Here is a 25,910-nt window from a genome sequence, read left to right on the forward strand (position 1 = left end):
ATAATATTGATAATAACAATGTGCTTATAGTGGAAATTTCTAATAATTGTTTTATGGTACAACTTACTAGATTAAATTCTCTATTTTATGACAATCATAAGTTATACAAATTAATGTTATAATGTCATAAAAACTTCAATATAGTTTAAACAAACTATAATTTATATTGTTGAATAACTATAAAAATATGGTTGAGTCCAAAAATGACTATAAATTATAATAATATTAGGGTTACCGCAACTATTTTTTTTCTTTTAATTTCCGAAGTTTTATTTTACTAAACTTTAGAATTGGAACGAAATAGTTTGGGCTTGTATAATTGTCGGTCGATAGCCATTTAGTATTATAATCTGATCCTACTACTGAATTTATGTTTGAAATATAGATTAAGAGGAATATCGATTTGATTGAATTATTATGGCGCTCTATTACACGATAGTTCCCTCGTAAAGCGCTTCCGGTTTTAACATTTCAACTTTAAAGATCGATCTGAGGGTGGTTGAAACGGCTTGGAAATGCCGGAATGGTGCTCCCGCGCCCTTCGCCGTTGTTCCGAGGAGAGAGAGCGAGATGATGTGGAAACGCCTGCTGGCAGCCTCTTCTGTGTGTTGCTTCTTTACCGCGGTCGTGAGCAATCGCGAAAGCGAGGGCGAGAAAGAGAGAACTTTATCGAGCATATACAAGTTTAAGATTGCCTGAGCCAATCAAGCTTTGAATTAAGGAAGCCTCTCGGGACGGTCTCCATGACTACCACTCCGTCCCTGCGTCCCCCTTTCTGTCCTCCCCCAATAACACAGTCTTCCACCCTTATCCGCCTTCTCCTCCTCCTCCTCCTCCTCCCTTCTCGACCGGTGAGAAAGGTCACGGGGTCATGTCGCGCGAAATCTCCCTACCGCCGTCGGTGCATTCCGATGACTGTTGTCGCTGACCACCCTCTCGACCATAATTGGCCGCCGTTGCGTGCGAACGCGAAGAATGACACGCGCTCTCGGAACTCGCGGCTGCAGTTTAATCAAATGCGCGAAATTCCTCTGCGAATCAACCGCGGCCGGCGAATTCTGACAATCGATCCCATTAAACGCCTTTCGAACTGCCCGCTTTTGTCCGTTCCCACGGGTTAGGGAAGAAACAGCAAAGGGATATCATGCGCGCGGATGTAAATTGAACGTAAATATAGCCGGTGCGCCGCGTTGCGGACGCGAAGAGAAACTCACACACGGACGAATGTGTCCCTCGGACACGCGTTGGCGAAACGCGCGTTCTCGCATATAGATAGGAGACACGCTGAGCGCGGAAAATATAGCGGGGGATCGATAGGTCGCGCGCGTAGAGTCCCGCGTGGGTACATACCTATGTATGTATTATGTATGTATGTATGTATATACGTACGATCCCCATACACCGACAGGTGCAGACAGGTGCATGCGCCCCGTGCATCGGTAAGCGAAGCGCCCGGTGCATCCGATATGCACGAAGCGGAATCGGATGGTGCACAGACGGGAGACGGACATTGACGGCGAGCTCACGTGACGCGGGGTGCGCTCAGATTTCCTCCCAATCCTCGATACGAACGGAAGTAACGCAGATCCGACGCAATGTAGTGTATACTATCCTCCAGCGATGAGTTTCACATCACTATTATAGTTCTTTTTAATAATATCGTAATACTCGATTTAATTAATTACTGAGAAATATTTTGACATATGGGAGGTAATGGATATAATAATTAAATAACTATTATTTTGTAATGAACGACTGTAGAATAGAATCAATCAAAATATTATTTTAAAATAGAAATCTTTTTTTTTTTTAAGTATATAGTGGCAAAAGAATAGAGAAGAAGGTGATATTAAGGACTATTTCTAATACCTCCATTATTACTTGTAAAAGTAAATATAATAAAAAGCTGATAATTCTACTAGTTTAATAACTTCGATATTTGGTCATTTCTATGAAAGAAATTTATGAAACTTCTAAAGGCACAGTTACAATTATTAATTAAGAAAAAGTATATTCAATAATTCTTAAGATTACGTCCTGATTATTGCATAAGTTTAGATAGTCGTCATTTTGAAAATACTTAGTGTTTAAATTCAATAAGGGTTAATTTTTCTTAAGGATTAATTTTTAGAAGTTATTTTATGAAGAAAAGTTCACAACATGAACATAATGTAATCTCAAATACTTCGTTTTGAAGATGCTGGGTGTGAAAAAATTCTATAAAATTATTTAGGATTAAAACACTTACATATAATAGCATTTAGCCAGCACATTACTTAAGTAACTTAAGAAATGTGTATGTTTTGCTTATTTGCAGTAGACAGTTGAGTTTAAATTATAAACATATAGAAATAACAAAATATAAAAAGATAATTTGAGAAGCAACTTCTTGTACTATTATATTTTTATAAATTTAAATAACATTTAACAATTTTGAAATGTTTACAATTAAATAAAATGTTTGTTGTATATATATATTTTTTTAATCATAACTAATTATTGATCTTTCCTTATGATATTGATTTTTACAAGTTTATATACGTATATAGTTTTTAGTATTACGTATTTAAAAAAGTGATAAGTTATTATTTCATGTATTTTTCTGCATAATTGTCTTGTTTGATTTTTTGCATTTTATACATTATAATATTACAAGCTCCTTGTACCTTTTTTCGACATTGAATATTTTAATGACCTTTTGTTTCACGTTAAAGTTCATTCTTGTAATAAATCTATATTATAAAAATATTAACATTCTTTTTTAATTTTTTCGATATTAATAGTTTATAAGTATGAACTTAATTTTGCGTTTAATTCGCTAGATATAAAGATAGGTCAAGCTACTGTTGCAGCTTAAAGAGCATTCCTGGACTCAGGATTGAGAAATGCAATAAAAACACGCATGCTTAGTCTTTTTCATTAGAATGCATTTACTTCGTGGCAATCGATCAATTTGTATTGTGATAGCACGGAGTTGGGAAACGGCGGGAATGAATTTTTTGTTTGTTTTTAAGGGGAAAGAAAGGCAATTCTTGCCTTTTCTTTATACCGGCATTGTAATCTTCTGTAGCTCGCGTTTATTTACGCCGTCGGAAAGCCGGCCTGAAACGCGAAATTCGCAAAACAACCATTCCGACGCTCAATCCCCCGGCTCTTTCAACCGGACGCGGTCGCAATTAAGGGCGCACTTTGTTACACAGGAATCCCTCTCCGATGAAGCGATAAATTTTTTAATGAACCCCACCTCGCGCTTTACACGCGAGAAATCGGCGCGCGCGTGTGTGTGTGTGTGTGTGGAAAAAATTCTGCATGTCGAGACACTTGTTAACTCGTACCATCGTTGGGATGAACAGAGATGAAATAATTCTCATCGATCGGAAACCATCTCTCCGGCCTTTCGAGAGGCCTCGAGAAGATTTTACGCAACCACCCACGCCGGCGTTACGCTTTGCCCGATAAATCAGAATTGTATAATCGCAAATAAAATAAGACAGAGCTAGGTTTTCCTGCGACGGTCATTTATTTCGATGTTGAGTTGCTTTTTCTGGAAAATGAGAGGGGAAGGAAAGAATGTTAGGAGAATCGAAACCTATTTCCGCCACTTTGGGAACTTTCCTTTTATAACGGTGAACCCTTCAATTTGCGAATATTGATTCCCATGCAACTCGGAAAGCGAGGGGACATTTGGAGAAAAGAAGAGAAAACTTTTTTGCAAGTTAAAAGAACTCCCTTTCGGTCACCTTTCCGATTAATTCCTTTGACTCCAGTACACTCGGTTCACCGCTTTGATTCACTTACGCAACTCGTACAACTCCCGTGTGCTGGCGCTCGCGTTCCATCGCGCTTTCCCACACAAGCGCGAGTTACGCTATTCTTCCTCCCTTGGGAGGACAAATTAACTGAATTTCTGAAACGAATTCGAGGCCGAGCAAGGGGAATTGCGGGGTCGAAGTGAGCGTAATTACGCGGGATAGAAGTAGCGTATTATATACATATATATATTTTTTTTTTGCGGCCGCGTCGCTTTTGCACGCTTTACCACGCACGGCAATGCACGACACGACGAGCACAGGTACTCTCATCCTAATCGTGCTCCTGCTCGCCGCTGTTCCAGCTGCGGAAGCCAGTGTCGACTCTCTCGATCCCGGGGGCGATGAAGAACAGCGGCGGGGTGGCCGGCGGGGGCGGCGCGGGGGTGGCCGGGGCGGCTGCCGGCAGCGGCAGCGCCGGAGGCGCCGGTGCCGGCGAGGACGCCGGCATCGCCCTCGTGGGCGTCCACTCCGAGTATCCCCGTTACATGGACGAGCGCATGCTGGCCGGCGGCGGCGGCTCCCTGAAGGGCCAGTCCGGCGGTGGCAGCATCGGGCCCGGGTCCAAGCACAAGCCGAACGTCGGCTACCGGCTGGGCAGGCGGAAGGCTCTCTTCGAGAAGCGCAAGCGCATCAGCGACTATGCCCTCGTGATGGGCATGTTCGGCATCATCATGATGGTCGTCGAAAACGAACTGTCCAGCGCCGGCGTTTACACCAAGGTAAGCGTCCCATCATTGCCGTCCGCGGCGTGTTCAAATGAAGCTACTATCAGAGTCTGGCCATGAGGCAAGTACAGGCGAGATCCCGCGAGAATCAGGAGCGAGAAGAATATACCCCTAAGTGCTTTTTTCTTTTATTTTCTTTTTCTTACCTCTTTGTGTGTCTCTCTTTCTCTGTTACGAAAAAGAGTGCGCAAACCATGCAGTTAAAACTGGCTGTCTTATGGTTAGACTCTGATTATAGTGTGTCTCTAAACGAAACTATCTTCGTTAACTAACTCTGTTAGAATCCTTCCAAAGATATTTCGCTTGTAGAGTGCGCGGGAGAGGCAAAGAAACGCAAACCGCGAGTGAATCAGAACTAAATCCGTGATACGCCTCTTAATCCCACGTAACATAGGTACAACTAATTTTCCTCGAAGTCTTCCTGACTCCTCGACATCATTGTTGATCCTATTTTCTAACTTACATAATACAGCGCAATTACAAGACTGAGGATAAACTCTCTTATCTCTTGCCTAAGCCTTGGGACCAAGTTTGTGTAAACTTGGGACGCACGATTGAAGTTTAGCAGGAGGGTAGGGTGAGATGATAATGCAGAAAAGCAAGAATGATTAGCGTTGGACGACATCATTTTCCGATGGAAGAATATTCAATCAGTTTTATTTCCTTCCTGCTGTATACACATGTTGCGTATATCGTAAACTTTTAAAAAATTATAACTAGTACAAAATTTTCCACGCGATAGTGTTGCGTTCGCAACTAATGCATTATCATACGATCTCATACTTCGGGGGTCTAATAAACTTTCACTTGACGCTAATGGACCAATCAAACTTTCCCCGGGACTAACGGAAATTCGTCTTGGATCGTTCACGTACGGGGAATAAACTCGTTGGCGATTCAAAAGTTAAACAGCTGGGACGACGTGTCACGATCTTAGAAACTCCTAGTTTCTGTTTACAAAATGCCGCAAACATGATCATCGTTTGAGAAATTTGTAATGAAATTAATGGCAGAGAAGAGAAAGAGAGAACGCGCGCATAATTGCATTCAATAATTCATTTGCCGAAGCAGCTTTCGTGTGTACGCATGTAGATAGAAGTGTACGTATTTCTCTTCTGCGCTGCGGAGTTTATGTCTCATTTACATAAAATTTTCATCATTTAGGAAAGTCCAAATATTTGTTGATTGATAGTTAGAAATTGTTGTTTTATTCAAATTAATATTTCGAAGGATTGAGAGATAATTTCTCTTTTAGAATTTTTTTTAATTTTTCTCTTATAAAGTTCAGAATTTAAACTACAAATTGCTGAATAAACTCAACTTCGTAGAATGTAAAATTGGGGAAATAACGTTGATTGTTTGAAATAAATTATTGTGATTTGTAAAATTAATACTTCTGTGATTTGATTAAACTGTCTTTTAAAATTTTGAAACCAAAACTCTCGAATATACACAACACTTTATGAAATCTAAAATTTATGAAAAACAAATCACTGATTATTGAAAATAAATTGTTGTGTATTGGAAATAAATTGTTCATAAAGTTAATATTTCGACAGATTGAAAGTTAAATTTTTCTTTTACAAAATTCAGAAATCAAAATTCTCAATAATTTATAAGTTGCAAAGCATGACATTTCGTGGAATCTGAAATTGGTGAATGATGAATCAGTGATTGTTTGAAATGATTTGTTACGTTACTAAAATTAATACTTCAATAGTCTGAGAGATATTTTTCTTTTATAAAATTTAAAAAACAAAATTTTCTACGACCGAATTGCAAAGCATAATATTTAACGGAATTTAAAATTAATGAATAACAAACTGTTGAATTGTTTTGTTGTAAAATTAATATTTTCTAGATGATTTAATTAATAATTAATATATTCAAATGGTTTAAAGAATAAATTTTATTCTCATATGAAATTCAGAAACTAAAATTCTCGAAGAACAAGTTGCGGAGTATAATACTTGTAGAATTAAAAATTAATAAATACGAATCGCTGATTGTTTGAAATGCATTGTTATGTCATTAAAATTAATAACGTTTTGATACTATAAATTTTTTTATTATGAAACTTACTAAATTCCTTGAATGAATTTTAAGTAGCAAGGTATAATACTTTACAGAATTCGAATAACGAATTGTTAATCATTCGAAGTGACTGGTGCTACTCAAGTTAATATTTAACGATAAATTTTTCTTCTACAAAATTCAGAAACTCTCGACGGATTGCAAATTGCAAAACATTTCGCTGAATCTAAATTTTGACAAAGTACTCGAAAGTACTCGCAACAAAATACCGTACGATAGTAAAATAAAAATTCATCGTACGTCTCACTTATCGCAGTTTACACGTGCCACATATTTCATTGCACCGTTGAATAATTAGTCGACATTCGTGCAACAGTTGCCGCGACGGTGGGATAAACCGGCGTTTAGAGGACTGATGATTCTTGCACGAGCCACCGCGTATATACACACGGCCAGTAACATTTTACAAGTTCGCTCGGCATTGAAGTGTACCCATAAATACTGCCGGGCAAGTTTGTGCATTTCGCTTATAGCGGTGTATCTTTGCGGGATTCGCTGAATAAATTATTAGCGGCTGATAAATAATAAGGGCGCACAATCGCGAAGGCCGAGAGAAGATTGAGACGGTTCGCTGAATATTTATCGGCCCGGGGCCGGGAAGGCTTCGCGGCGAGACGTTAATTCATTCGCCATCGATCAGGACCCTCGAAACCGCGCGAAAAGTGCAGAGCGATGTTTCCTGCGTTAATATTACAGCGGCCGATTTGAACGGGTGATCGAAAAGGGCCAAACCGGCAATAGGATTTCATGCCCAAAGGGATTTTTGTTTCTCACGCCGTTTCGACGCCGTTACGTCCGTTTATTTTTGTCGCCGCCTCCGTAATATCGAATGTTTAAAATCGCATACCGGACAAAGTAGACTGATACTGGATGAATTTGCCCTTTGTGAAGTGCAAAGGCTTACTACGCAACCTTCGGAGAATTGCAGATTATGAAATACATCTCTTCGCGGAATCCAAAGTCAAACGTCAAATTGCTAGAAATGTGTATTCTGAGAATTAAGTGCCAATGCTTTTGTTAGAGTCCGAGAATTTCACATAAAATTTTCCTTCGTTCGCTACGCGATAATTTCTCCTTTTTAACCTCGCTAATTGGATCTCGAATTTCCACGAAAAAAATAATCAGTTCTTTCTTTCTTAGAAAAGAAAACCGCTCTTCGCGTGTGTATTTCGCGTATTGGGCGAAAAAAAGAGGTACTTCGGAACATTCTTCCACGAAGTGGAACGCAATACATAGGCAGATCGCGAAAACCCAGGGAAACCCCGCCGTCTCTCTGGCTCCTTTTCAGCCTCGAGAAGCTTTGCGCACGCGCGCGCGCAACGTGAGATGAAGAGCTTCACGTCAACAAATGTATACACGATACCAGCATTCGCCGGCGCTTTCGAACAATCCTCGCAGGATGTAGATCGGCTCCTTCCTCCCTCTCTATATCCCACAACGTTATCCTTTCATGTTCTACCACCCGGAGCCGGCGTTTCAACGCGAGAGCGGCAGAATCAATGCGGTCGGGCTGTTCACGCTGTCACGGATAACAACTCTTTCCTTGTACGACAAGGTCCGCCGCGTGAATGTGAATGATAGAGCCTCGAGTTACTGAGCCGGCGGGTTTAAAGACGCAGAGATCGAAGAGATATCTCATCCGAAGTAGACGATAAAGCGAAGAAAATGCACTCCAAAATGCATTAACAGGGAGTTTAAAGAGCGAGTTCAAGCGAGATCTTTTTTTTAATGAAACAAAGAGAAATCAATTATTAACAATATTAGCATCTAGGTTGCGTTCGTCAAATATTAAGCAAAAGCAATGTTTACGAGCACTGTGAGCGCCAAAGCGAATGCAGCCTTAATGCACATTTGTGCGCCTTTTCTTTTGAAATATTAAGAACACTTGAATAAGCAATGAACTCTAACCCGACCTTGAAAAAAAAAAGCATCTAGAAGACAGGTCTAATGCGTTGTCTCGGTTCATACATGTCCTTCATGCAGGATACCTTCGTCCTGGGACACGAATGACCATAGGTGTCTCTCGTGTATAGAATGAAATGAATATTTCTTTCTGTAGCTGAAGAATTTTTTTCTTGTTCTTCTTTTAGCTAGTTCTCGTTTTTATATTGCAAGAATTTCATTACTATTGACAACTAAAAGAATGAACTGAAAGAGAAAAATTACAATTTAATTTTCAGCTAAAATGCGAGGAATGCGGATACACCGCTATTATATTTGCGTTGAGTATTTAAATATTATTAATAATATTTCAAAGTATTTCTTGTAATTAGTTTTAAGTTTTTGTAATGTTATAATTAATAAAAAATGCATTATTCATAAATTTAATATATGTTTTCCGCATTTATGCACAATAAACAAGTTTTTTTGGTTACCGAAAAACTCAATTTGTTAGACAGTCAATAATGAAATTATATTTGTATTTGTTGTTTGAAACATCAGCTTTGAAAAAGTATTTTTCTTTACGTTGCTTTTGTTTTAAAGTGATTAATTTTTATATAAAAATGTGCATTCTTTCTTATCGATTATAATTACAAAACAATCATATACATGTTTTTTTAATTAACAGCCACATATAAATACTTTCTGAAGCTGTTAAAGTACGTGTAAGAATTACTTAACCTAACAATTTTTATTTATATGCAAAAATGCCAAAAATTAACAAACTATCCAGTATGCTATAAGAAACCAGAAAAAACAAAAAGTGTGTATTAATAAAAGCACACGAATTTTCTCATTTCCTTGCCTTCCTCGAAAAACCTGCAACGTGTGCTTTTTTTGCGAATATAGAATTAATCTTTAATAAGATTCTTTTTGAAAGAGTAGGAATTAAATTTAAAATGTTAATTTGCTCGGAATTTCATCTTCCTTCGTCGAGACATCTAAATAATTGCCGAAAGTATGTAAATCGGTTATATCGCGTACGTAAATTAAAAATAAGCGATCTCGCTTTAGCAACGGATTGCTGCGTTCGCTATTGGTCACTTCATTTGGGACAGTAGGTCAAATTGATTCACGTTACATTGTCGGGTTAATGAATCAAAGTGCTCGTCGTCGGGCCTTCAGTATTATATAACTATGGTCTATCGAGGCTGGTCGGATTGTTGGTCGATAGACCACTTTCAATTTACTAGCGAGCGGTGGTATTGAATAATCGCGCGCACTTTTTTTTTCTGGCGACACCAACGTAGGGCATGTGGAAGGTTTTCTCACGTCGAAAAGCTGAACTTTATTAAAATTCATCCTGCGTTCGCCCGCAACGATTTCGAAACTTACGAACGCTCGGCACGCGGAATTCGTGGATAGTTTGCACTCGGAAAAACGGAACATTTCTCTATAAGTACACCGGCAATTTTTATCTGCACTGCAGAGAGCAAACTCGAGCGCAAACAAGGATGCACAGAGAATTAAAGGGCAATTAAAAACACGTATAACTATTTAAAGGAACAAAAGCTCGGAAGCGACTGCTTATTCAGATTTGCATTGTTACACTATGTATAAAAAGGGAAGAGGACAAAGGAAAAAAATGTTGTTTTGTTAATATCTTCATTAATTTATCTCTTATTTTTAAGGCTCTTTTTTAATAAAAATTCTGGAACTGTTTTAAGAAGCTGTATTATATGAAGAACTAAATTTGCAAAATGAATAATACAATTTACGAAACATAAAATTATATTTTTAGCACGCTGAATTCGAGACTTGAATAAAATTTTGTTGGGACTTTTCTCATCATTGCGTCTTGACACGTGATTATTCGGCGCGAGAGAGAGTTATTTCCCGTTGAATGGGATACATCTCCTCGCGACCTCGCAAACCGTTATCGGCTAAAAACGCCCGGTCGTCGATGCACCGGATATTCAAGGCGACAACGGCAGACGCGCGAGTCGTCCCGTATATCCTTCTTCCACGGTATCAGGGAGCCGGTTCGATAATCACAATTGCAAAGAAGAGGCCGCCTTGACCCGGCCTATCCTTTTCCCAAACAGGCAAGCACTCCGTCCCTAGAGTGCTTTCGGTCGAAAGCTCGCGAGTGTCTTTTCATTCCTCTTCCCGACGTTCGTTTTTTATTTCATCCCTCTCTCTTTCCCAGCCCCTCAACGGGAATATTTTTCTCCCTAGTAAGAATTTCCCCGAGGACCGCCAAATCCCGTTGTTGACTGAGCAATTCGCCATTCCTGATCCTGTGCCAAGAGCGGAACGATGGATTAACAATATCGATATTGCAAGCTGATGAGAGGCGGAGGGGTGGGAGGGAAGGGAGAGGAAGAGCAATTCCCCTCCCTCCCACGCCACGGAGATCCATTCCAGAATTGAACGTAGTCATGTGGGATAATTGGGGTTGAAGACGTTGTCCTTCAACTAGATTTTACAGGAAGCATTCGGTATTAACCGCATTTTGCGGAGGGACTACCGGAAATTACTAGCCTTCGGTTGAACTCGGAGAAACCGAACTACTCTTTCGAGTCCTCCGGCTCCCGGAACTCGATGTTCATATTTCTGATGCTCAGGGATTTCTTCAACTTGCGCGCTTGGAAAGTCCTTCGTATCTATCAGACGTCAACTGTGTATGTAGACATTTGAATCCCCGCAATTTTTTACACTTGCAAACGTTTCCTTCTTTCATTTTTATGCGCTCGAATTTGCAAGACTCTCTTGGAACTCGGAATTGATTAAGTTATTTTTCTACAAGTCTCAGAACAATAAAAATAATTTGGATTATACAGAATCTTAGAGTTGAATCTTTGTATTTAATATTGTAATTTTTTTTAATATCCGAATATTTATCTTTTTTTACTTTGTATTTTTCTTTAATGTCCCTCGAACCTTCGTAACTTGGAACTTGTAAATTTTCTTGTTTTTTTTGTATGTCTGGTATATTTTTCCTATTTTAAATCCCTGTTGAACTTTGTAACCTCCAATTTCCCTCCGACGACGTTCCGAAGTTTTTGCAGCTTAATCCTTCCAATCTTCACTTTCATATCCGAACAAACGGTGCAATATGGAACTACATGCAGGACGCAATGCATACGAAAACACTTTAGCCTTAGATATTCGGCAATTTAAGGATCGTCGGACGAATCCTGCGGTTTGCTCGGGCACGCGCATCGAATTGCAAATTCGGCGAACCCCCGAGAGATACGGCGGCGTCGCAAAGTCGAGTGTATCGACACCGTTATGGGTTCGCACTGAAATTCGTATGCGCAAGGGCGAGCGAGTTATCTGGGTGAAACTGGACTGAAACTCGACCGATTCCATCTGTCATTTCTGATAACACAATTCATTTTGCCTTAACGACATACGAGAGAGTGTATGGCTTCGTAAGTGACTGGGAATAAACGTTTGTGATAATCGCAATTTCTCACTTTCTACTGAATTAAATAAAAATATAAAACTTTGTTATAACAGAATCTTTATTTAATGTAATAATTAATAATTGAGATTATAGAATTTTTCAATTAAAATCTGTTTAATACCGTAGAGTTAAAAACGTTCAACATTTATCCTTATTTCATTTTCTTCTTTTTTTACTTCTTCCTCTCCTCTTTTCTTTTTTATCTTTTTTTTTTTTCATCTCCTTTACTTCATATTTTTCAAGATATATAAAATAACTTGATTTAACCGAAAATTGCGAAATTATTAGGTTCATTTTGGATTAGTCGGATAAGATATCAAAATTTAATCCCTAAAAAGCGTTCTTTCCCTTCATACTCCTCCATTTTAATCATCGTCCGAGGAAGATCTCCGAAAAGACGTTCATGAAGCTGTAACACATCAATCTTCAGTTTACCAGAAATTAACGAGGGGATTACGCGATATTTCAATTAGGTACTACCACCCAGGCTTTCCCTCGCTAAAACTTTTTACGTGCGGATGACAGTTAACAAATGCTTGCAATTATATAAATATAAACCGGGGCTCGCCGAGCTCGTCTCCGATCCCGCTCCACACTCGCGCGGATGACAGATCGATCATAGTGACAGCGGCGGTGAGGAATGATAAATTGCACCGTCACGTTGTCTCGGGAATCCCCGAACGACCTCGATGACGCGAAGACCACGGACAGAGTGGAAGGAAGAAGACGGCAATTATGCGGCCGCGAGGACTAATGTTATTATAAAGTGGAACCGTGACGGGAGACGAGAGCAGGTCGTCGGGGAAGCCCCGACGGGTCGCGAAATGGAACGTGAATTAACTGCAGGAGAATCGCCACGTCGGCGACGATGACGGCGACGACGAAGGAAAGAAAGCATCGCTATGTTGAGCCGAGTCGGGGTTGAAGGGAGCCGAGCTGCATCGTTCATCACGTCTCTCCGTTTGCTAGTCCCACTTTCGTCACCTGGCGCTAAACGATCATGCTGAAACTATCGCCGCGTCGTTTATCATTCCTCCCCTTTCTCCCTTTTTTTGCATGCCGAGCACGATATTGTTTAGCATACGCCTCGCTGGTATACGATATGGCCCCGTGTTTTTCACCCCTTGATACACATATTAAGTGTGTAATTTTCAAGATCTCGTTTCGTTCTCTCGTCGAACCGATGCGAGAAAGAGAGAGGAGAGAGAGAGAGAGAGAGAGAGAGAGGGAAAAGGAGAGAACGTAAAGTCGCCATCTGACGGATGACGAGAGGAGAAATTTTTCTCTCGCACGCGGGTTCACGTCCGAAAGTAAAGAACGGCGAATGACTCGAAGTGTTTCAGCTTAACGATCGCTCAACATCGCGCGGCGTTTCCTCTTTTTCCTCGGGACGCGCTATCAGCAGCTTACGACCTAATGCTGATGGCGCCTTTTATGCACCATCCTCTTTTTTCGTCGGTGACCTCCGGGCCTGGAGATCCTCGTGTGTTAGGCCCTCCTCCGATACCTCTCGCGTATCGCCCTCGCGAAAATAAAAACGAGTCGCGAAGTGCTTTTATCGCGGTGGATTACCGAATGGATCCGCCATGTCGCGCTTCTGCCGATCCCTCGACCGCCAGTCAGATCCCGTCTCGAGTTTACCGATACGCTTTACGTACGGTACGATCTGCAAATCGCGTATTAACCTGCGCGAGATTATCCGCTCCCTCTTTGAGCTCCATCTGATTTCGTTCGACGTTGGATTTGTTCGTCCATTCCCGGATTACAAATTCATATTTCTTTTTCATGCACCGATTAACCGACGGTGCTCTAAATCACCAGTTATTATAATTTTCCACGTCCGAGGTTTCGTGGATTTGAGATATTGGAAAGTCCTCGAGACGCGCTGAAGATCCACACCCGACAAAATTTCGGAAGATCAGCCGTGCGAATGCGAGGCGTGTCTTAACTTCGAAACTCTCGAGATCTCGAATTCTATGGTTTTATATTTACAAAGACGGGAAGTTTCGGACAATTATCGCTGCAGTGACTTTAGGAGAATTTTTAAGTTCCGAAAAAGTTATTATTTGCAAGAGTTGCTGTTTGCACAAGTTAAACTCTTTCGGAAGCATTGACGGAGGAGACTATCCGTAATTAAAAATACATAAGCCTTCTATGTAAAGAAATTTTTACATAGATTGCTTTTTAACAACTCGAATAAAGGCATACCTATGTCTAGTATTTTTTTATTTCTAATTTTACTTTTTTTAGATATTTATTATTATTTTTAATTTCTTTAATAGTGAAATAATTTAAAATTAAAAAATCCGATTTTATTATAAAAATGTTAAACTCGTCATTTTGACAGGTTTGGTTGTTCGAAAGCTGTTCGGCTCTACAATATCAACTTAAAGTTATTTTATTCAATATATTTTTAGTATTCTGTATCTTTTAAACGAGATTTTATTGGATTTTTGAAAGTGACACAAATAAAAAGGATTGATTTTTCTCAAAAGAAAAAGAAAAATTATTTTTTAACTTGACAGATTGACAGAAAAGATTAATTATTTAAATGATCTCGAAAAAATTATTATTTAGTTATTCTGATATTATTTGATTAGTTAATAATTTCTATCAACTTGAAAAATAGTCTTTTTCCCTTTTTTGCAAAACTTAATTTTTTTAATAGCATCTTTCGGTAGCAAGAAGTGCGATATGTTCACAGTTTTTCTCTTCACAACTTCAGAACTAATTCTTAAAACACATTGATCAGTATTTAAAAAACGCCGTATGCATAGAATGCTGTCGATTCTTCCTCGGAAAGTTGTTCTTTCGAGCAGCCGAAGTCGCGCATCTTTTGTCACAGTTACGCACGTCTGCGCTGCCGTATATTTTTCCATTATCCTACCGAGCAAAGCGTTCCTCTCAGCTTCGTAAAATCGTCGTTTCGTCACCGTTGTCGTTACTTGGCATGGTTCCTAAGTCAAAAGAAGGGAAGTGTAATTCAGGACTGAGTGCTTTATGAACCGGAGAAGAGATTTCCCGGGGAAGCCCCGTGGAAAATTTCTAGGCAATTCGACCAACGTTCGTCTTCGCGTTTACGACGACAGTCGCGGAGGGATTAAGCTACCGTAATCGAGCTTTTTTGCGACGGTAAGTTGTACGCGGACGAAAATTCGTCGAAAAAAGCTGACTCTCTTAAGTTCCCGTTTGTGGTGCTTCTCTCTATCTCCCTTTGTCTCTCACTCTTTGCGAAACCGCGAACGGACTTTTCTCTCGCGGCTAAACGGAAGTGCACCGCCGGGAGGTGTCGCAAAATAAACGATACTTGAAGCATAAAACGGTGGCAGAATTAACGGCGGTGAAATAAGTGGCGTATTTATTTCGCGCGAAAGCAAACTTTTATGACGGAGAAGACGGGACGGTAAGTTTCATAATACTTTTAAACGCGTGGTTTCGTAATAATAAAAAGTACGTGCGAAAATCTCAGGCTAATCGTTTCGAAATTTTTTGCAGCTTTTAATCGTGAAACGTTTGTTTTAAAATTGTTTATTTAATTTTCTTATCTATTAATAGTTTTTTGTTTAAAATTGTTTATTTAAAATTGATACCGTCTATTTTCTTATCGGTGTTTTTATGTATATTACGCGAACATTGTTGGAAAGATAGTTCTGTAATACGACAGTCTTTTCACGGCCGCTTTTTAATTAATGATTAATGAACAATTAATAAACGCGCAGTTATTATGGATTCTACTTCTAATTATGTATTCATATTAATCATTATGAAGCACAAAGCTTTAGTATGAAGCCATCTCACTTCCGCTTACCCAACTTTCTGGAAAATTGCTGACTACATGTTTCATTATTACTATATATTTCTTTGCCTCATTATTTTATCATTATATTACATGATTTTATTTTATCACTAATTAGTTCTCTTCTGCCTTAATTTTAAAAGAATCTGAAACACTTTGGACTTTTTAAGCTTTAAATGTCCAGGACAAAATCTAAAAGAAAAACATTCTTTTCAGACAAATATCGGCTTTTTTTTAACATTCTCTATTAATGACAGATTAATCGAAGTCTTATGTATTATATTTACTTACTTTCTTCTCTTGTTTTTCTGTGATACACCAACTTTAAATTCCCTGAGTATGTATTCCTTTGACAGGGGTTTATTCTGAGATGATCATAAACCGATTCATTCATTTATTCTTCATTCTTTATTCTTCTCAGAAATCCAAAAGTACTCGCAAATCTCGAAATCTCTGAAATCTCTGAAATCGCGCAATCGCTGTCCCTTCGCGTTCACGCAAATTGGAACAAATATCGCTTCGCGCAACGAATCCAAATGAAATTCCCTGTAAATGAAATTTCGCAACGAAATTTTATTTCCCCTCGCGAGCTTGATCGTCCCGAGAGCACGAATAATTATTTTCCACCCTCGAGGGCAGTTTGCCGGCATCCCCTGGTCGGATGAGCTTTGATGTCAAAAGAATATCCCCTGTGTGATACCGCTTTCCAATGAAGATTAATTCTCTATATTTAAAATACTTTTTTCTCAGATTTAAAAGTATTTTGAAAATTTATGAAACTTAATATTCATGAAGGTCTCATAAATATAAAAGAAAATGTAAATCATATTATGGCAAAAATAGCTTTGAAGAAGTTATTTTTAATTGGAAATTTAAATGTTAGGCCTTATGATAAGTAAGACCAATCTCATGATCTTTGCAGAAAATTTCTTGCATATCTCATCATTTTCAAAGCATTGAGAAATGTGCATTCCTGAAATTTTAAGTTTGCAAAATTCAGAGTGTCCAAAACTTTGGAATCGGAGGATTTTTAAACCCACCTTTAAAAAATTTTTTCTCTGACTTTACAGTTTTGCAGACACTTGATCCTTCTTACAATAACTTAAGGTCAAACACGTGGTTCTTCTCAAATACTTCGATTTTTCTATTTTTAAGTTTTGAAACTGTGCAGCTTTTGTATCTCAGAATTTGAACACGTCCGCGGCTTGATTATCTCAATTTTCAAAGATTTTCACAGTTAGAATTTTAAATTTGCTAAATCTAGACGATTTTAGAATCACGTGTTTAAGATCAAACACACGTTGTTATCAAATACTTAGATTTTTCCACGTTTCCAATCTTTTAAACTATTCAGATTTACATACCTCAGATTTAAACAAGTCTGGTCTTGGGTATCTCAATTTTCCAACATTTCCATTCTTATAGAATTTTATATTTGTCAAATCTAAACTTTCTACAATTTTAGAATCAGAGATTTTCTACAAAATCCACCTTTCAAAATCTTTTCTGTAACTTTATAATACCAAACAGTTGATCTTTCTTGTGTACACTAAAAGAAAAAAGTCGAAGTATTGAAAACCAAATGTTTCTTGTAACGTATTCTTTGACATTTATTTGTTATACAAAAATTGTAATAACAAAGTATATGTTTCTATTAAATATATCTTATTTTTCTTATTAATTAGTTTATTTCTTAGGAATAAAATTTTAGAAATAAAACATATATTTTATCCTATAAAAATATTTCGAGTATTCTTCTCTAATGAATGATTTATTTAAATAGAGGGAAATAAAAGTTTTGTTTGTAGCACATAAATCATTTATTTTTACGCACACGCTGGGTGCTATTGCTTTAAATAAGATATATTTTATAGAAATATATTTCAGAAGTATATTTTACAGAAATGTATATTTCGTTTTCACAAATAATCTTTTTTTATAACACAAGAACTATTTGGTTCTAAATATGTAGTTCGAAATTTTTCTTTCGGTGTAGTTTAATGTAAGATTAACATGTAATGTTTTCGAATACTCTGTTTCTTTCACTGTCGACTTTTAAACCTATGCAGCTTTCATATGTCAAATGCGGATAGATCACTCTTATTCTCAATCTCGAGAAAAAGTTTTACGTCAGTTTCTTGTCAGTTTTAGAAATGCAAGTTTTTACTTGTGAAAATCTTCTATTGATATTGCGCTTCCTCCGGGGCTTCATTTTGTTAATCAAGTGCGAGAGCCAGAGCCGCGAAGAGCTTGAATAATTATTTCCCACGTTAAAGACGAGAGCTTTGCTTCTCGACTCTTTTTATACACTTTCTCTTTTCCTTTGTCGACGTCCTTCCCCTTTGACGTCGAAGAAACGTCTTCTCCGATGCGGATTAATTTTTCAAGTGCTCCGGAACGCCGCTGGTTCACCCGAGTCTCCCGTGTTATTTTTCCTTGTCAGACTTCTTCACAAAAAGGCGCCCCGTATCAGTCGGAGGAGGCCGAGCGATGATCGCTTTATAATCTGCGCTAGGCGAGAGTATTCCCGTGACGCATCGTCCGGAAGTAACCGCAAAGAAGGGAAAATCCTATCTGCCACTTCTCTCTAGTCGTGAAGATTATGAGGAAAGTGCATTAAATATTTAAGAAAAATGGCCGTCGTTTTTATCTGTTTGTTTTACTCGGGAATTAATTCCAATGATTCTCTGAGCTGCGATATATTTAATGGGAAATTCATCGAAATTTGCGATTAAAGTGGAATTATTTACCTCTGTATTTTTAATGAAAGCATATTCCTCTACGTTTGAAACATAATTTATACCTATTGACAAAAATATATTGATCAAAGGTTTTGCATGCGGGCGCATATTCTGTGAAGAGCAATTTTCACCGGGAGTTGATTTTTATTTCCAAAGGTGGAGCGCACGTGCGTCGAATGAATATCCGACATCGGCTAAACGCAACCCAAATCCAAAATAACCGACTATAAATAACCGCTCATCTAGTAAATCGGTGGTATACGCTTGTGCGAGAGATCAAAACACGGCGGCGAATTGAAGATCCCGTTGTCGATAAATGCGCGTTTTATTGGCGGATTATAAAAAGCGCGGGTTATAATTTCGACCCGTTGAAGTTCAAGTTCAATGCCGGCGCCCGCGTTTTTAGCTCGTAGAGCACTTCACAACCTATATAACTTTACGGCCTTCATTTTTTCTCTCTCCCGTTACTCTTTTTCCCTCTATAATCGCAATTTTGTAATCGCAGTTTTATATACAATCAAAGGCCTTACGAGCATTTAGTTTTTAGATATATTATTGATACAAATAAATTAGGATTGAGTAAAGGTTTTAAAATTTAAAATTAAAATTCTCTTTCAAAAACTTTTTTAAAAGCAAAAACAAAATTTAGTTTTTAGATTAAAATTCTTTTTTAAAAACTTTTTTAAAAGCGAAAACAAAATTTGCATGAATTTATTTTGCAAGTTGGATAGTTCAAACAATAGTGAGTGTATTACTGATAATATTATATTATTTTACATGTTTGTAATTGCTTAAAACTGTTTTGTTGATATTTTTCTTTTTCGTATTTTTCGAATAATACGATATAAAACGTGAAATTATCGTGGTGCATAAATCGATTTTTTTTACTGGAACAAATCATGTGTGATCTTTTTATAATACAACAATTTTATTTTAAATTGTCTATTCCTTAAATGGCTTAAATAAAATGTTTATTTTTTAATCCTTAAATTGCTTTTACTTTTAAAATATTAATTCTATTTTCTTTTATTTTACAAACTTTATTGTTTAGTATCTAAAAATGTATTTTATTATTTAGTGTATTAATTTATTTTATAATTAACTGCTTTGTGCCTGAACTATGCCAGTTATGAGGTTCGATTTCTTAAACGTTTATTTTTTATTATATTACAAAAACATTAATTATATTACACAATATGAAATAGTACTATAAAGACTGCTACACCATTTGATAGAAGATACTTTCTAGTTCACATTTATGTTTTTAAAGTTTTATTTTTAGCTTTTGTTTCAAAGTTTTATATTTAGCTTTTGTTTAAGAAATATTATCCACAACAAAATGGTGTGTCAATATTAGCGATCTTTCTCATTTACTAGAAATAACTTACGAGGGTCAGGAATGGATTTATAAAGAATATCACATGTAAGAAAAATAAGGACTCAGTATGGCCTATAACGTTCAATGTAACAAGATCTTTTTTATTTATAAATCTTACTTACTTCATAAGGCTCTTTATCTACCTAAGACAATATGTAAGTTTGAAAGACATCTGATGTCTTTAACAAATGTTGCTGAAATTTAAAGGAATAGAGGGTCTTTAAAACCTTTTTGAACAACAATGAAAAGGAGATAAAAGACAATGAGAACATGTTGTTTTTGATAAAATTTCTTCGTATATTTACTTGAGATTATATCAGTTCAATGAGATTGGCATCATTTCAACTGTTAACTACAATAATATATATAACATCGTATTGTGCGAATAACACAATTCAAGTAGAGATAGACAAATAAATGATTGTAGCGGATCTTAGTGCTTATTGTGTGATTTATACATTTTCTAGTTCAATCGACAGTTAACTGTTATCGCATTCTGTACGTCACTTTAGCTTCATTTTCCAACTTGATTAGTTCGCAATATTATAATTGGTTTAATTCATTTCATTATTTTATAAATAAGCGTGCGTGTTTTTTTCGTTGACGTTATTAATTAAACAATTGATTTGGAGAGTACACTTTTTTCCGTACATTATAGAAACAAACTTATTCTTAACTTATGCTTAACAGGAATGCAATAATTTTCTAATTATGTTTTAATGGTAGCTTAAAAAGAAATCGAAGTGTTAGAACAAAGGCCAATCTTGTTGAACTGTTGTAATCTCCAGTAAATATACAAAGAAATTTTAGACAGGAAAAATAACGCCATCAAACAAGTGAGTGAATCCAAATAAATTCTTGTATGAGTATTTATTAGAATTTTATTAGCACATGTAAAAAATTTAATTTAATTCGTAATGTTGTTCACACACCAAATTTACAAATGTGTACCAAAAAACGCAATATATAGGAATCAAGAGCACGAAATTAAAAAACTAAACAACTTAAATCAATAAGAGGTTTTTGTTCTCAAATTCTACACATATATACAAACGAAATAACAGTCTGCGCAATTTTTATACTTTTGGTAATGCTCTGTGACACAGACATCTTTAAAATTCAAATAATCCGATCAACGTGGAGGCACGATCTAAAATTCGATGTTCAGATTCTTGGTCACGTTCGTTCATCCCTTCCCTTTTTTCGCGCGACGCGCCAGATAACGCCGGACACGTTTCCGGGGTTTCGTCGAAAGAGAGAGAGAAAATTCGAGAGAGAGAGAGAGAGAGAGAGAGAAAGTTCGCACGTCAGTCCACGTGTTACGCGTTCTATATTTCCGCTCCATCAAGGACGGTGCGCCATTGGAGCGACAACTCGCGACCGCCTTCTTAATGCTTGAGCTCTTCTCCTTGTTTTTTTCTCTTCCGACAAAAACGGGCAAGAAAACGGCGGCAAAGACGGTTTTTGCAAATTTCACAGGGCATGACCACACAAACGACGAGGCGTCGCATCGCCTCGCACGCTCGCACGCCTCGCGCGGAAGCGCGAACGTGCGCATGGACACGCACGAATAGATCATGCCGTCGCTATAGAAACTTCCTGAACGCCGTGCACACCCATCCCATCCCACATGTTCGACGAATGTTTTCATCCGCGAGCCCGCCACGATATTACGTAGCGCATTTGCACGCGCGCGCGCGGGGGCGGGGATCATCTCGAATATCCCTCTTTTTCGCAAAGAGCTGTACTATCGCAGCACTAATAGAGGCGAAGTTTAATGAAAAAGCAAATGCAACATCTGATACGTTTGATTTGAAAAGGCTTTATGCAATGTTGTGAGATGAATGTTATTCCAGTAATATTTTCTTGAAATATACAATACAGCAGTGAAACTCGTGGACGCTCGTGCGTTCATTAATTCATTCAAAAGAAAAAAAAAAATCTTGAAAAAAAAAACGAAACTACTGATGTGAGAAAAGTTGAAAATTTGAATCATAATTAAGGGAGAGCTTCCTAATGATCACCTCGTATTTCTTTAATTTATTATTATTAATTTTTTTATTTATTAAATATAAACAAAATTTAAAAGTATGGAATAAATGAGATGCGTATAAGACAAGAAAATTTTAGGTTCTATTATAATGTGTTCCTATCTAAATATTTAAACAAATCGGAAATGTTTGGTATAATGTTTTATTAATTCGCATATGATCGATAATTCAACAGTGCGGTTTTATTCTGTGCAGTGCGGTTTTATTATGCTTTTATAATTTGTTGCGGAACATTTTACGTTTATTTTACATACTTATTACAATTATTATACAATTAAATCGGTGTAAAACTTCAAAACATTTTTTCACGTAACCTAAATCATGCCACTACGAAGTTTAATACACCGTAATTAAATTGTGCCTAATTCATGCTTATTTATATATTATTTTATAATTAGTTATTTAGCATATTATTACTTTCATTATTTTACGATTATAAAATTATTTATATAGTAGTAAAATGATAAATTAAATATATTTAATCTATGTGTGACAAGCTAAATATGCGTTAACAAACATGTTAAGCAATTATTTCTCAAATCGTATTATTAATTGTATTATTATGATTATATATTAAATTTTTTGAACTTGTTATTAATACATATAAATCTCTTTGTTTTTTTTCTCTTCAATATTTGTTTGTTGTCTTCGAAAATTTATTCTTTTGAAGTAGGTTTTGGAAATTGCTTGAGGTACGATTTGTGAGAAATCGCTTCTTAAACTGTACTTTTTGCGAGGTTTTTAAGAGGCACGTAAGAAGGCTTATATTTAAGGCTGCATTTAAGAGGCTTATAAGAAATTAATTCATTTCTCTGGCGAATAATTAAGCATAAAACAGTTTTTCCATAAATATCTTTCCTTGCTGAAAGTTAGTACACTATTAATAATTATTTACTTTAAGCATTAACTATATTAAAGATCACAAAGTAATTTACACAGTAATTTACACTAAAATAAACTTCTTTAAGTAAACTTCTTTAAGGGTTAAATATCAAATAATTTGTAACAATAATTTACGTGTGAATAAGTATTAAATAAATGGGTAGTACGATTTTGGCAAGCTGCCCCTGTAAATAGAAGTATCATAAAGTTCTCAACGATTATTAAAGAATCATCTGGTCTCGAAACAAGAAAACGGGATATCGATGGAAGTCTTTTGTACGAGGAGAGAAGTGCGAGACTCTTTATTAAAAAGGAAAATCAGACAAAAGAGGAATATACACATAATCGCTGGCGGCCATTTCCGAATGAATGCCGAGGCGAAGAACGGAAGCTAATATAATCGACGTCGAGATGAATGTATGGCGGTCTGAATGCGTCTGAGAGCCAGGACAACATCGGGAGGAACTCGATGATGCGAAACAAAGAGGAGTTGCGGATTGCCAAGAGGGCGATAAAGGGGTTGGGAGGGAGGGGGGAGGCGGTTTGGCACGGTTCCCCGTATTGTCCCGATCGATCGATGAGCCTTTACGGGGATGATTACCCGCTTAAAGTTTCATAGGGAGTCCATTCTCGCCACTGCGAAAACATCTCGAGTTCGGCCGGGTGGAACGGGAGACGCGACCCCGTGGAACGAGGGGGAAAAGGAGGATACGGACGAGGGCGCGTTGTTTTCATCGTTACAAAAGGTACAAACTTTCATATCGTTCTTGCTTAATTGTTATATTCTTCCTCGCCGAAACTTTCTGTGTTTGTTTGCTTTTTTTTTTCGGCGATTAATCGTAAGCCTACAATTGAAATTCCCGTTTCGTTTAAACGTACCGAAAGTTTGAGGGATTTGGAACGAGGAAAACTGATATTTATCCATACATTGGCTTTCTATACGTCTGAAAAGTTTGTCGCATTTAATTATGGCATCTCCGGCGAATCGATATTCATTTTTACTTGTGTCGGCTGCGACGGAATCTACTTCAACGATCTGTAGTCAGCTGTAGAACGCATTATTTTTTCGACAAAACCTGCCGGAAAGTGCTTTAATTATCGAGACATTTATGACGCTCGCGTTTCAAGGAAACGTCGTAAAAACTATTCAAAAGACGCGATCCCTCTCGGACGCTTCTTTTTACGTCCTGACCTTTTTAAACATTCCCAACGAAACTCCTACATCTCTCTCCAGCTTTTTTTTCCCCCGTCACACCTTCACAGATATTTTTTTACGTGTCTCTTATAACGACGCGCGCGGTGCGTTTCCCGATATAAGCGCAAATATGAAAAATAGAAAATTAGGTAAAAAGGGGGGGAAACAAATAAAACAGAAAAGCCGTTCTAAAGATATCCCGTGCTCTAAAGCTATCTTCTCCTTCCCTCTCCCCATCCCCATTCCGTCGAGAGACGCATAAATCCTGCATCGTTCTAGACGCCGCCGGGAGAGCCATAATCGTTTTTCGAACCGCAAACGCCGGCGCGACGTTTTCCGGCGCGTGTTTTCTCTCGCGGCAGGAAAATCGGTCCCCGCAGGTGCACTCGCGTTAATTCATGTTCGGATCACGGCTCGTATAATCCTCCCCCCCCCCCCCCCCCGCCGCGCTTCCCTTCCTCAGCCGTCGCTCCTTATTGATACAAGCCTTCGGAGAGAGCTTTGGATCTCGTAAATTTATAATGGCGTGAAATCCCGGCACATCCGCACGCTCGTGGACACCGTAAGCTCCTCAATGGGTTTCATCTTTAGGGGAGCGATAACCGATAATTGGACTATCCCGCCGAAATCCGTTTTACGGCGAGTCTAATCGACTATTTTAGACCAACGACGGGATCCCCCGACGGGTGTCGGAGAATTTACAACTGATGGTTACAATATCGTTGCCTTTATGCGTACCATATTCGAATCGTCGTGACTCTTTCAACTTTTCGAAAAAAAAACGTTAAGCTCAGATTTTTGAAAATTTATACAAATGACAGGCGCTGATCGTTTCAATACTTTGATCGCCATGCTTATATCTTGACGTAACAATTTTATTTATCCGGTTGAAAATGGTTCTACCAAGAATTTTCAGAACAGAATTATTTTCTTTTCTTTATTTGCTTGTGTTTATTTTAGAAATCCAAAAAATTGCCACGAGCACCAAACTTAAACAGCTATCCATAGATTATAAATTAAGCAACATAGACTGATGTTCCAAATGGCACATTTATGATAAGGGATCCCGCTAAGCAGTGCCAATAGCAGATTAACACGTACGGGTCACATGCCATTTCGAAAGTTTCGCTACATTTTGAACAAACCATGTAGGTCACGATAGTATAAAATCTATAGTGCACGTAATATAAACTAGACATAAATTAACAGTAAGACTGCAAATAAACTTATCAAATAACTACTTCGATTTGAAAACTTTGAAAGAGAGACTGTATTAGACTTGTCAAAGCGTTAATATAATTTAAACAAGCTATGATTTATATTGTTGAATAAGTATAAAAATATGGTTGGGTCCAAAAATGGTTATAAATTATAGTGATATTACGGTTACTGCAGCTATTCTTTCTCTCGGTGTATTATATTTATAAGGACCGTAATATCATCTTCTAGTTTACTATTAAGTATATAATAATATAAATACAAGTATAACATGTGTATATTTTTTTACTTTGGCGTGGTTTATCTCATAATCTGACACTGCACGTATTACAAATAGCTGTGCATTTCTCAACTTTGGACTTCCTAAAGTCCAATGCTGGTTCAAGAGATCGGCTTAGCAGTCAAATTGTTAAACTTTGTTCCGGCTCTTCTCTCTGTTTCGTAGGAAAAGTCCATTATATTTATCTGTGATTCTTGTTACGGTTAGTCTGTCCGGAATATTTTGTTCGAGATTAAACGTGTGGATTATTGTCTCTTGTGCAACATTTCGAATAGTCACGGCAAAGAGGCAAGTTCTCCCTCGTAATTATTTTGACCGAAACGCATGCCGCAATTGTTTACCCGAAACGCAAAGGCATCGGACGAGAATAACGACGGGGCCACGC

General features: G+C 37.5%; 1 protein-coding gene across 9 annotated transcripts in view; it reads left to right on the forward strand.

Moving 5' to 3' along the window:
• Nucleotides 1-25,910, forward strand: part of LOC105835685 (small conductance calcium-activated potassium channel protein) — a 204,332-nt gene that overhangs the window by 137,839 nt on the left and 40,583 nt on the right. For 7 of the 9 annotated variants that reach the window (XM_036287368.1, XM_036287367.1, XM_036287366.1 and 4 more), the window contains one exon: nt 4,115-4,531. The exons of the other annotated variants lie outside the window; for them this stretch is intronic. In XM_036287368.1, coding sequence (XP_036143261.1) covers nt 4,115-4,531 — 417 coding nt within the window. The remainder of the gene's footprint in view (nt 1-4,114; nt 4,532-25,910) is intronic. 9 annotated transcript variants of the gene reach the window in all.

This window comes from Monomorium pharaonis, chromosome 5 (genome assembly GCF_013373865.1).
Source record: "Monomorium pharaonis isolate MP-MQ-018 chromosome 5, ASM1337386v2, whole genome shotgun sequence".
Taxonomy (NCBI): Eukaryota; Metazoa; Arthropoda; class Insecta; order Hymenoptera; family Formicidae; genus Monomorium; species Monomorium pharaonis.